The sequence below is a fragment of the Brassica rapa genome, chromosome A03 (assembly GCF_000309985.2).
Source record: "Brassica rapa cultivar Chiifu-401-42 chromosome A03, CAAS_Brap_v3.01, whole genome shotgun sequence".
NCBI lineage: Eukaryota > Viridiplantae > Streptophyta > Magnoliopsida > Brassicales > Brassicaceae > Brassica > Brassica rapa.
The window spans coordinates 3,618,660-3,632,827 of record NC_024797.2 but is presented as its reverse complement, the minus strand read 5'-3'; the positions used below and the strand labels follow the sequence as shown (position 1 = coordinate 3,632,827).

At 32.6% G+C, this 14,168-nt stretch overlaps 2 protein-coding genes across 2 annotated transcripts; both read left to right on the top strand.

The window, feature by feature from the left end:
• Positions 1-241: 241 nt before the first annotated feature.
• Positions 242-3,564, top strand: LOC103856882 (apyrase 2; the record flags this gene model as incomplete). The annotated part of the gene is made up of 9 exons (XM_033286770.1): positions 242-925; positions 1,135-1,263; positions 1,350-1,406; positions 1,486-1,578; positions 1,814-2,019; positions 2,141-2,232; positions 2,423-2,640; positions 2,748-2,937; positions 3,232-3,564. Coding segments are annotated over 9 exons (1,782 nt in total), but the record flags the coding sequence as incomplete, so codon positions are not given.
• Positions 3,565-4,815: 1,251 nt separating this feature from the next.
• Positions 4,816-13,887, top strand: LOC103856295 (NAC domain-containing protein 87). The gene is made up of 3 exons (XM_009133400.3): positions 4,816-12,307; positions 12,597-12,877; positions 13,105-13,887. Exons 1-3 carry the CDS (start codon positions 12,106-12,108, stop codon positions 13,630-13,632), a joined length of 1,011 nt encoding a protein of 336 aa, XP_009131648.1. The 5' UTR covers positions 4,816-12,105; the 3' UTR covers positions 13,633-13,887.
• Positions 13,888-14,168: the final 281 nt, after the last annotated feature.

The following is a 14,168-nucleotide window of genomic DNA, read 5'->3' as shown; positions in this document are numbered from 1 at the left end:
TGAACATGTCTAGACTATCCAAGTATCTAAGTGTAGGGTTGTTTGGTTCGTTTAGGAAAGACTCACTCTCACGACTTGTTTGAGAGAACTAAAATAATATGAACTCGTTCCAGAAAAAAAGAGAACAATGAGAAGTATAAAGACAAAATCAAAATTTAATGAAAATCAGGGTTTTTTATGTAGATCAAGTAAACATTATAATACTTCTTTTTAACTCACCCAGTAAAAAATTCAAGTTTAACGAAGTCGAGTGAGAGTTACTCTCTCTCCCGCAATCGTAAAAGCCAGTAACGTCTTTTGTCTGCATCTCTCGCTCAAATACAAATACAGATCTAGAAGAAGAAGCTTCAAGGTGAAATCGAAGCTTTTTTCTCCAGATCAATTCACTTTTATTAACCCATCGTTCGATCTGGAGCCGTTACAGGATCCGCCGCAGACCACGGCGTCCTCCGGCACCGGCAACGGTAAGATCCGCTACCGTTCGCCTTCCTCCCCCGAGCTCATGGAGTCCGGAACCGCCGCAGTTTCCTCCTCCGGCCACCATTCTCCTTCTCATTCCTCCGAATCCCATCAGGGACTCCTCTCCGTTGACGGAGGGAAGACGACGGTGGCTAAGCGTGGGATCGGACGGCACGAGTCTATCGCCGACAAGATCCAACGCCATCGAGGTATCCTGCTCTTGATTTCGGTTGCGATTCTGCTTATCGGTCTCGTTCTTTTGCTGATGCCTGGGAGATCTACGTCCGACGCGGTCGTTGAAGAGTACACGGTGCTTAACCGCAAGGGAGGCCCCAACTCGAGGCCTCCGAAGAACTACGCTGTGATTTTTGATGCTGGAAGCTCTGGTAGCCGTGTTCATGTATACTGCTTTGATCGGAATTTGGATCTTCTTCCTCTCGGGAATGAACTTGAGCTCTTCGTGCAGGTAAACAACATCTCATAATCGATGCTTAACAGTTTAGAGAATGTTCTTAATCGATGCGTCATAGATCTTGTGACGTTAGCTTGATTCAGTTTCTTATGGTGATTCGTGGTACATTTGTGTTGTTTAAGTTGATATGATTGTCAGTGTGTGGAAAGACTTATGCTTTTGTTGGAGATTTGGCGCTAAACTATTCACTGATTTGATTTCAGCTAAAACCGGGCTTGAGCGCATATCCTACTGATCCTCGACAAGCGGCAAACTCTTTGGTGTCTCTTCTTGACAAAGCAGAAGCATCTGTTCCACGTGAGTTGCGTCCCAAGACACCTGTCAGAGTTGGGGTATGGAGACGAGTAGCTATTCATATTGTCATTTTTATTTTGTGAGTTATCTGAAATGTTTCTCATTTTTCACTGTATCCTGTTAGGCAACTGCAGGTTTGAGGACGCTGGGTCATGAGGCATCTGAGAACATTTTGCAAGCGGTAGTTTTGTTTCCTATGCTTTCATGCACGTTTTCCTGCTCGCTTAGCTCTTATACTTTATTGTAATTTTGTTTTTAAGGTTAAGGAGCTCTTGAGAGATAGAAGCATGCTGAAAACTGAGGCAAATGCTGTTACTGTGCTGGATGGTACCCAGGAAGGTGCTTACCAGTGGGTAAGTTGTCCCACATATGTTTTTGTCTTACAGGAAGTCATGTTGCTGTATTTTCTTATGTGTCTGCGTGTATGTCTTTAATCTTATCGTAAGGACTCTTATCCTTTCTAGTTTCTTAATCAAGCAGAAGAGTTCAATTTCACTAGTTTCTTAATTATTGAACAAGAACTGTTCAGTTTGCACTATGGCAACTGTGATATTTTGAAGTCTAGTGTAATGGGATTCGACTTTACAGGTGACAATAAACTACTTGCTAAGGAACCTGGGAAAACCATACTCAGATACGGTTGGAGTGGTTGATCTTGGAGGGGGTTCGGTACAAATGGCATATGCCATATCCGAGGAAGATGCTGCAACTGCACCAAAGCCATTAGAAGGAGAGGATTCTTATGTCAGAGAAATGTATCTGAAGGGACGGAAGTACTTCCTCTATGTTCACAGGTTCATCAGCTGTTATGATTTCATGTTTCTTCAAGTTTCTTCTTCCCTACATGCCAGCCACACGATTTGTTCATATTGTTAAATTTAATGTGAGATGCTATTTGCCTCTTGTTGCTGGTAGTTACCTACATTACGGATTACTGGCCGCCAGAGCAGAGATCTTGAAAGTTTCTGAAGATTCAAACAATCCCTGCATCGTGGCAGGCTATGATGGTGAGAGAGTATTGTTTTATTATGAAAGCTGTTTCTTTCCAGCTAGACTTCTTTGCATTTATCCTATCGTATGACACATGATTTCATTATTGCCACTATCTTTGCCATTCTTTAGCTTGAACTCTCTGAACATGCAATTACTCCTAGCAGATTGAATCCATTTCTTCTCTGACATATTGTATCACTGTAGGCACTTACAAGTATGGAGGAGATGGGTTTAAAGCCGCTGCTGTGCAATCTGGCGCGAGTCTCAATGAGTGCAGGAGGTTAACCGTCAACGCACTCAAAGTGAATGATACACTATGTACACACATGAAATGCACATTTGGTGGAGTATGGAATGGTGGTCGAGGTGGTGGCCAAAAGAACATGTTCGTTGCTTCTTTTTTCTTCGATCGTGCGGCTGAGGTAAAACCATCAAAAGACACCTCTACTTTTCTTTCTTTAAAACCATTTACACACAACGTGTTGTTTCTTCGTTAAACTCGGGACAATGGGCTTGATTATGTGCACAGGCTGGATTCGTAGACCCCAAGCAACCTGTTGCTACAGTGCGTCCAATGGACTTTGAGAAAGCAGCAAAGAAAGCTTGTAGTATGAAGATAGAGGAGGGGAAATCGAAGTTCCCACGTGTAGAGGAAGATAATTTGCCTTACTTGTGCATGGATCTCGTTTACCAATATACTCTGCTCGTTGATGGATTCGGTAAGTATCATCTCACTTTCTTACCTTTACAACATTGGTCACTATAGTGCACAAATTATCTGTAGGTTTAGGATCTAAAACACCACTATACAGTATGTATATATAAGAGTGGAGAAGTGTTGGACATTGAGATTGCATGATGCGTCTTACCATTGCAGCCATGAGGTCATAAACTTAAGTTTAGGATAATGATCTGGTCGACTAATCATGTTTTAAGTTTTTTTTTAAGTTTATTTTATATTTATTCATCTGTCAGCTTTTGATTTTATTTTTTTGGGGCATGAAATAAAATAGGATTGGAGGCATCACAGACGATAACATTAGTGAAGAAGGTGAAATACGGAGAGCACGCAGTGGAAGCTGCGTGGCCATTGGGTAGCGCCATTGAGGCTGTATCCTCACCGTGACGGGCATTTTTTGGAACTACACAGAACTTTATTCTCTCGTAAACATTTTTTTCATCTATCTCGAAATTTTATCATATATGGTTTTTAGAGAAATGGTTTTGTCACGTGTATATCTATCTACCTTCTACAGATCTTTGATTATTTTATTTTTGTAAACTATAGAACGTACTTGTCCCGGGGTTGTTATAATTTTATGAAATGATTGCAACATTTTCTCATCTTTTTCTGTTTCCCGCATTTTATCATTAATTTACCTTTCCAATTTGGCAGAACTCATTAGTCTATTGATTCTTTTTTTTTTTTAATATACCTAGCATTTTGGCATTCAGTCGATTATGATGTTTCAGTTGATACATTGATAATTTTTTTAAAAAAATTCTTGCAATGGCATTTGTAGTATATTTGAATCATATATTTTAGAAGAAAGTGATTTAATCAATTTGACCAAAATTAGTAATTTAAGGAACTATGCCAAATGTTACATAGAAAATAAATAATCTGATTTGTTTAATGTGTCATTGTGGTGTTTCGTTAATCCACGTGGGGATTGACGTCCAATTAAAGTCTGTCACTCATGTCCCTGGAAATGTAGGCAATTACTTGCACACAACAAATGGTGAATCATCATTCTATCTGGCCCACCTTTTTATAAAAAAAATTACTTATTATATAAATATTGACAAAAGCTTAGTGTAATATAAATATTAACAAAAGCTTAGTGAAAAAAATATATTGTGTTTGGAAGTAAATCTGTATAGAAAAAAAAACTGACACTTTTGAGGTATTTTAAAAGAAATATGAAACTACAAAACATTATAAAGTGTCTAACCATCAAATAGGTAACTGAAATAAATTAAAGCCTAGTTTTAGTATCTAAAAAATTAAGGGTTACGATTAATTAATTTTTTGGGATTCATAGTTTAATTTTCTATGTTTTGCTATAAAGAAACATTGAAGAATAATTTACACTGTATGCATTATGAATTATAATCGAATCATATTAACAACTGTTACGGAAAAAATGTCAAAAACAAATATAAATTGCCAAAGCTTATAGCTCATGTGGTTAGAGCTCCACCATATTCATTAGATTAAAGTCAAGAGGAAAACAATCTTCAAATTAAATATTCATGGTTTCCTCAAAATAAAATACTTGAGCTGATTAATTAATACATCTGTAAGTCTAAATTTCGAACTATTGCTTCACAGAGATATATAGAGTTAAAAGTTTTAGAACAAAAGGAGGCGTGTTTGCTTCATCACTGAAGTTTAAGAGTTTTCATGAATAAGAATTTCTTTGTTTTACTGGTTGAAAAAAAATATTTGATTTGGAAAACGATAGAAAATTTTATAATTATTTTATTTTCCCTTTTCTACTTTTTGGCAGCATTTTTTTACTTCTTTTGAATCTTACATAAAATGAACTAATTATTATAATATGATGTTTCCTGGTAGATCATTTGATATTCCATATTTTGTTAGGATTCAAAAAATGCATGTATGATCAACATCTAGAAAAAAAGGAGGGGGGGGGGGATTTTAAGCTTCATAGTGAAGTTAAGTTTCATTTTTCAATGAATTATTGGGAATCATTTGAATTTTTATAAATAGAATAAAGCAAACCCAATAATACTAACTTGTCCACAAAAATGAGGACATCTGACACATTTATTTTCAAAGGAGAATCGTATGTGGTTACTTTCAGAAATGGAAAAGACTACTCCTCGATGACTTGATCATCAATCTCAATTTTTTTTCACTAGTTTGATTATGGAGACTAAAACCTTTCGGATTAATCTAATACTGAAGAAAATATTGTTTTGTAGTTATAATTTAATTGACGTACTAGAAAATATTGAAGTAATTGATCTTAAGTTTAAGATATGCCATGCAATATGTGAACGACATTGGCCATGGCCTTAAACTCGGGAATATGTTAATTTATTTTGTAAAGAAACTTGCTCATGGATCATTCAAGTTTTATGTTCAGACAGGCTAAGTGACAGAACTTTAATTTGTTATAATTTTTTGGTTGATATGATATATATATAAGTTGATTACTGGAGTGCTTTTTGAAAATAGCAAAATGAGTCTGAATAGTTGGGAGAACACGCATGAATAAGTATCATGCTTCGATTGGTGAGCTATATAATTTTCCGGATGTGACAATTACTTATGACCCATGCATTATCTATAATTCAACTGTGTGAATATTATCCTTTGTTTACTCATTTTGTTTACCATATATCTATGCACACAACACACATGTACGTACATCATCTGTTGTAGTAACACTTAATTTCCGAAGCAGCAATGTTTATTGTTAATAGATTGTATACGTTTATCCACATATATGTGAGTGCGTGTGACGTTTAGAAAATCCATGTATAGATTGTCTTGTAATTAGGGAGCAATTACACCGAAGAATGGATTAGTCACTTTCTAATTTAAGTCGATTTCAAATTAATTTGAGTCGCAAGACCTGCATTTAGCTAATAAAGAAAATGATAAAAATTGACAATTAAGTTTTAATACTCCTCATGTAGTAAGTTTTAAATACGAATGAAATCAATTGAATAGTGTTAATTTACTTTGCAAACTATTTTATTTATGCCATAATCTTTGTAACTCGTTTACATAATATTAGAAAAATCGTATTTTACACATACATACATATAGACAATATACACAAAACGTATTTATCAGAATTTACATGGAAAATACACATAAATCATTTACATAGATAATTTGGTCGTGTGCTAATTACGTGGCTAAGAAACTAGAAAAAAAAGATCACGAGGTGTTAACCCTTTCTAGTTTCTAGGTACGTATGAAGATCTCCAAGGCAAAATCTTATGTTGTTGTTTGCACGTATAAACGCATAGTTTCATCAGCTACGTATATACGTGTTTAGGATATAATGAATACACGTAAATATGTAGTTCCCCAAAGCATATTCTAATCATTTTTTTTTTTTTTTTTGAAAAAAGGCTTCATATTCTAATCATCTTTATCGACTACTAATAGATACCATGCGTATGTGATCGTTTTGGATAATATTATCGACATGATTTTAGTTGTAACTCAATCAATACATGCAACATGATATTATCCAAGATGTTTTAGTATATATATATTTACATTTTTTTACCAAAAAAAAATATTTTAGTATATATATGTATATATGTATACGTAAAAATATGGAGATGTGGAACAATAGAACAAAGCCACTATCTGATTCCTTTAATGAAATATTATCTGTTGCCTAAAAAAGAACATGTATGCAGAATGGTCTAGTCGTCTAATTGGCTTTTAAACTTTACAAATCAAAATTTAAAACCAGTTAATAATTAAGATAAGATAATCTCTAATTGTATGTTAAATAATCGATTAAGAACATTATCTTTTTCTCTTTCAAATGACGTACGACGGCGCATCACATTTAATGGTTTAGTGCATATACAGATGGTAGTAGTAAAACATACTCTAATGATCAAAATATAACTGTCAACATATGTAGATTTGATACATAGTTGATTAAATATATTTTCATCGGCATTTATTTAGTTAACTATGTACGTACTCTCTTCCTATCACTTTAAACGTGTTAAAAAAATTATTTTTGTTACAAAATAATTGATGTTCTCACTATTCTAAATTTAATTTGATTTCAAATTTTGTGATTAATTACAAAATAGTATTTTTTTACTTATTGATGAATTAATTTTTTTAATGATATTTATATAACCAAAATAAGTTGTATAAAATTTTGTATTATCTTAATTCATGTTTAAAAACCTTAAACATCACTATAAGTGAAACAAATGAAGTATAAGTGTATATCGTCTTGTGAATATTCAAATCTTAACTAAAAGATATTTTATGTATCATTTTAAGTGAATTTTAAAGTTTTTCCATAAAAATTAAGAAAATACAAATTTCTATGTAATTTATTTTGGTTATATAAAAATTACATTAAATAAAACTAGTTCAACCACTAACAAAAATATAGTATTTTATAACTGGTCAGAAATTTTAAATAACATTAAACTTTCTCTATATATACATAAATTTTTGTTATTAATTAGCACTATTTTTTTACCAAAATGTATACATTAATATCATACACACATGACAATACAAAATAAATATTCAATAATTATTTACATGGTAACTATCTTAATCTCTAAATATATTTGAATTTGTTAGTTTTATTGTTTTCGATATCATTTTATCAAATCAAATGGTACTGGTATACAGAGAATTAAAACCAAATTTCAGTATATAGTCGACAAAAATCAACTGCCTTGAATTAGTTTATACCAATCACAGAAATAATAAACAAGTAAATCGTATATATGAAAGTTTTTGTTCAATATGACTTTTATATACTGTACATATTAATAAATTAGATTCATACCAACTAGGCAACAATAACAATAGCATCGATCCTAACTTCTTGTAGCTGCAACATACATCTGCGGTCTGTCTCAAACTACGAAACAAACAATTTAGGTCTATATTTTATTTCAACTTTCGTATTATTGTTATAATAAGTTCGTCAATTTGATCCACAAGTCCATATATAAACATTTCTTATAAACTAGTGAGATTAGCTTCTAAGATATCCAATATATATAAAAATTGTATATCTATACACATACAGATGCCTCAGAATTAGTGGTGGTGGCCATGACTTTGAGCAATGTTGAATGACATCATATTCATCATACATGTGCGACATCATTATACCAACCTTAGAAATAGGAAGGATCATACGTATTATATATGTATATCGCGTACGGAATATTTCCAATATTATGTTTATATTTTTTAAAATGTATTTTATATTCTTATACTATTTACATATCATTGAAAAACTAAAAGATAATACCTATTTGACAGTATTGGTTTACCTAAGATATTTGAATTATATTTAGTGTATGTAGATCTGATTTTTTTGTTTTACATTTAAAATTTTAGGTAATTACCTTCTCCCCCAGTACATGTGACTTTCTAAACCGAGCAGAGCAGCGAGCAACACATACAATACATAATAATTCATGAGCATAATATATGTACACATTGTAGATCATAAACATAAGAAACAATAAGTTTAACAAAAAACATCAGAAACAAAAAAACAAGAAATAAATCGTAAACTAAAATAGAGAGAACTGACGCTTTCTCAAATTCTAATCGGCTTGTGTCACGTGGCCCATTAAATTCGTCGAAAGCGAAAGTGATGACGTAAAAGTTGACGTCAGAGATCCCTCAGCCAATGGTGTGGCTCCTTCGCTTTGCAGTCTCGTCTTCGGGAGCGAAAGTCAACCTTCATCCACAAATTCCACATACATTTTATAAACATCCTTCCACAGGGTCCTCACGTATAAGAAACTAAATAAAAATTATAAAATATATAGATTTGGTTTATTTATTTTAATCCCCGATTTCGTTCCATATCTTTCGGTCCACATTATATTATTATAAACCGTTTGCAATAAGAATTGTTATTATTATCCAATTTCCTTAATATATGCTCCACATGTGATAATAAACGCGTTTAAGTGAGATAATTACGGGTAAAGGAAACTGAGACAGTTTAAGGTAAAGACAAACAAAGATTCGGACCTGGTACATACTGTCAAAATTCGTTTAGACTTTACTAACATTTTCGAGACAAATCAGTTATACAAACCAATTTATATATAACATTGTGATTTTTTTTAATAATCACGAAAAAGAGTATTCCTTATAGATGACAATAACTTTTTTTTAGAAATGGTTTACTTAGTAAAAATTAATTTGTCGTTGTTTATATATCTGATGTCACATGTACTATTCTACATCATTTTAATAAATGTCAATGCTGATTAATATATTCGTACATGTTTAACTTCGCCGGTCAATAAAACGAACAAATCAACGAAATATTTTACCACTAAACTATATTAATAATATGAGCTAAGAAGAAAAATATGAATAAATTGGTAAAAATGCTGGAATCAAGTCGGCGGTTTGTTACAGCGTATTGGCTAAGACGACTTTCCAATTTAATCTGAGTTGGCGATGTGTAGATTATTACGTAACTCATATTTAAAATTATGTTTGTATTTGTGTTAATATTCTCTAGAAGATGACAGTCAGGAAAAATTGATGGATTATAAATGAGTGCACAAATTATACGGCAATATGCAATTATTACTCCTTTTCCAAAAAAATAAATTACTGTTCGTGTTGTAACCGTAACTGAGTTCCAAGTTCATGTTGACAGAAACAAAGAGTTCCAAGTTCATTATAATGGTATACGTATCAGGTTATATGAAGCTCAAGTAAACGAGACCGATCATAGTAAAAAATTGTCTAGAGTCTAGACTAGACTATGCAATATTAATAGCGAGTAAGACATTTTACAGTTAATCTAGTTGGAGATTAAGTGTCATATTTCAAAATTCTATAGGAAATTCCGGTTTGAGGGACCAAGTTTTTTTTGTTATTTTCGAACAATCACAAGAAAACGACGTAATGAAAATTTTCTTCATTATCATAACCAAGAAAAGGTTGATTTTTTTTTGTAATCAAATACTAGAAACGACAGATTGTGACGAAGCCATGAATACTGAGTCAGCCTCCATGGGCCAAAACAAATTAAATAACTAAGAACGTAGTATTTAAAACATTAATAAAATCAAATGTATGTGCATTTTGTTTAATATTCAGTTTGTAATTAATCAACTTATTAGTTTCGTATTGATTGTTTAGTTGAATTGGTGGGGAGTAGTTCTTGCGGTATATTAGAGCATCTCCAACCCATTGCTATTTTCACCTCTATAATAGTATTTAGAGGTGAAATTACTCCAACCCATCTCTATTTCTTCCTCTATAATAGAGATCTCTATTTTTTCCTCTATTTATAGAGGAAGAAATAGCATTCCTCTAATTTTTTACTCTATATTTTAGAGATTGCTATTTTAGGGGAATACATTAGAGCATATCTCACCTCTATTATAGAGTTTCTCTATTTTAGAGTTAAAAATAGCAAAATACATTAGAGATGGTCTTAGAAAAAAGTCATACAACAATTAAATACATCGTAGAATACACAACCTCACTTTTGTTTTCCATTTAGATGATAAATACATATGACCTAATTCATGTTTTGTTTCTGACGTCGACATATATGACCTAATTATAATTTTACAAGAGCAGAGTAGTCCAGTATATTGATATTAATCAGTTTGGATTTAAGATGCTATATTCTATCCAAGTTTGCAAAACATATATATGCAAATCTCAACTTTTTTTCTTTTTTTGCTAAAGTGCAAATCTCAACTTCCATAAGTTATTTTTTTTTAAACTATCTACTTCGAAAAGTTCAAAAGAAAAATCTCAACTTCGTGGTTGGACGTCCCTTTTATGATATTTTCAGTCAATAACTTGACGACTTGACTAGTTGGTAATTTCATCAACTTAGGAAAAAAAAGGTTAGTCCCGACTTATAAAAGGCATGAAATCTAACATTAATTTTATTTGCTTATTTTAAATGAAAACTAGAACAAGTTATTCTTTGTTTTGTGTGCTATTCTGTAAGGGGTTTTTGTTTTTCAAACGTATTAGAATGATATGTTTACACCCAACGAACAACATCATGTTTTTTTTAAGAATAAAGAACTAACATTTATAACTTTTTACATTTCAATCTAATATCTTTCACAAATATAAGCATCTAGTTGATTGATTAATTATATATAGTCTTTCTTCGGCTTCACTAGAAAGGCTAAAGCGAACACCATATAAAAATGCCACAGCTTTTTGAAGTAGATGAAGCGGTGTTAAACAAGTCAATAATAATCAATTAACTATATATATATATTCTCTAATATACACGGAAACAATTACTTTATCCATACAAGTATAATCTTCTCGACTTTATTAAACGATACATTAATGGATACTTGTATAAAGAAATTTAAAATTAATAAATAACTCGGTAAATAACTAAATACAAAAGAGGAGATTGCTTAAGGCCTTTTTCTGGAGGACGTTAAACAAATTAATTAAAGACAATCTTTAATCATGGTCCACACAAAAAAGTTACAACTTATTATAACCAGTTTTAGTGAATTTATTTTCCACACGTTTTTCTGTTTGATACCATTTATTCTACAAGCTTTCTTTCCCACAGATTCTTGGTTTCAAAACCAGCTGTCCCACAGGCATTGCAATAATAAGCCTATAACTAAGAAGAAACTATTAATCACATTTATGGAAATTCATATGAATAGGTTGAAAAAATAATTAGAAAGACTATTAATAATATGACTGAGATTAATAATTTATAAAATATATAAAAACAAATAATGATCGAATTGTTGTCTATGTGAAACTTGTTCAACAATTCAGGAAGTTGCTTGGAGTCTACGGATCTTTCAAAATCACCAAAAAGAAGGAAAAGATGAAGAAAGAAACAATAATAATTCTTATCTTTTATTTATTTACAAAGCTCCTCTATTTCCTCTATATAAGCCACTTTTCCACTCTTTCAATACTTTTATTTCTCTGCCTTTAACTGCCCAAAAGATTCTCCAGCTAGCTTTGTCAAAATCATTTTCTTTCTTCATCTCCTTCTTGTGTTTATCTCTCTCTCTCTCTCTCTCTCTCTAAATCATCTCATCTATTTTTCTTGATCTCTTGTTCTTGAATCTTTAAATTAAAAAAGAGTGACAAATACACATATATATTGTTACACTGTTATATAGTTATGGCGGTTGTGGTAGAATCAGGCGTGGTGTTGAATCATGGAGGTGATGAGCTTGTGGATTTACCACCTGGATTCAGGTTTCATCCAACAGATGAAGAGATCATATCATCCTACCTCAAAGAGAAGGTTTTAGACAGCCGATTCACGGCTGTGGCCATGGGAGAAGCCGATCTTAACAAGTGTGAGCCCTGGGATTTGCCAAGTAAGTTGTATTCAATAAAAATTTCAATAACCAAAACTCAAAATTCAATTGTTCTTTGACCATTCCAAGTGTGTTCACACATAAAACACAGAAGGTTAGCTTCTTGATTAAGATTACCAATTCTTGAATCATATTTCAAAACGAGGCTATACCTTGTTTTTAATCCAATTTTCAAACATCTAAAACCAAGCAGATTATAAATTTTCTTTGACTTTTTAAAACACAAATGAAAGACTTCTTGATTAATATTCTCCTTATTAATTTTTGTGTTTTTTGTTGGTGTGTATAGAGAGGGCAAAGATGGGGGAGAAAGAGTTTTACTTCTTCTGTCAAAGGGACAGGAAGTACCCGACCGGTATGAGGACGAACCGTGCAACCGAGTCCGGTTACTGGAAAGCGACCGGGAAGGACAAGGAGATCTTCAAAGGCAAAGGTTGTCTCGTTGGCATGAAGAAAACACTAGTGTTTTATAGAGGAAGAGCTCCACGAGGTGAAAAGACTAATTGGGTCATGCATGAGTATCGTCTTGAAGGCATATATTCTTACCACAATCTCCCCAAAACCGCAAGGGTAAGTTTATATAAAACTAAGACCTTATATTCTCATTTTTAGTATTAGTTTTCTTAAACCAAAAGTATGTTAAATTTGGTGAAGATTTTGTCCTTTTCAATAAGTTTGATGAAGTCTTATATATCCAATCCATGATTGAGTTCCAAGCGTCAGAAAATAAAAGATTAATTGAATCCAAACTCATAACCAGACCTAATCTCTTTGTTTATTTGTTATCTTGATTACAGGACGACTGGGTCGTGTGTAGGGTTTTTCACAAGAACAATCCTTCCACTACAACTCAGCAAATGACGAGAATACCCATGGAAGATCTCGCAAGAACGGATTCTCTAGAAAACATTGATCATTTCCTAGACTTCTCATCTCTTCCTCCTCTCATAGATCCGAGTTTCACGGGTCAACCCAACTTCAAACCCATCAACCCTCCAACCTACGACATCTCATCACCAATCCAACCACATCCATTCAACTCTAGTTACCAACCAATCTTTAACCACCAGGGCTTTGGTTCTGCTTCTGGTTCTGGTTCCGGCTCAACATACAACAATAACAACAAGGAGATGGTCAAGATGGAGCAGTCTCTTGTTAGTGTATCTCAAGAGACATGCCTAAGCTCAGATGTCAATGCGACCACGACCGCAGAGGTGTCTTCGGGTCCGGTAATGAAGCAAGAGATGAGTATGATGGGAATGGTGAATGGTAGCAAGTCTTACGAAGATCTATGTGACTTGAGGGGGATCTTATGGGACTACTGAATAATTTTACTTAGTTTGGGAGAATTATAGTTATTTTATTATTTAATTGTGGTGAAAGAGTATATTTGTTAGTAGTTAATACATATACATGTAGGATTTACTAGGGGATTTATCCTTATGTTCGCTTCATTATTAGTTGATTGGTTAATTAGGGGTTGTGATTGTTTGGGATTTTTAGTGCTAGGTAATACATATCAATGTACACTATATTATACATATAATTTCACATATATATATATATATTATTTTCGTAGAGTTTTGGCTACCCAAGATTTACGATCTATAGGCTAGCGTTGTTACTTCAATTCGATATACTCAGACAAGTTCAAACTCATATTCTAACGTTCACATTTAAAAAAAAGCCCATAAATCAATAACTTCGTGAAAATGTTAGGTCTTTGTGTTAACAGTTTATACAACGCAAGATAATACAATTACATCATTTATGGTAATAGATGTTAATAAATTGTATTCAGTACCATTTGCATCACTTTTAATCACTTAACCATCAACATAATGTTTATTGATAAATTAAT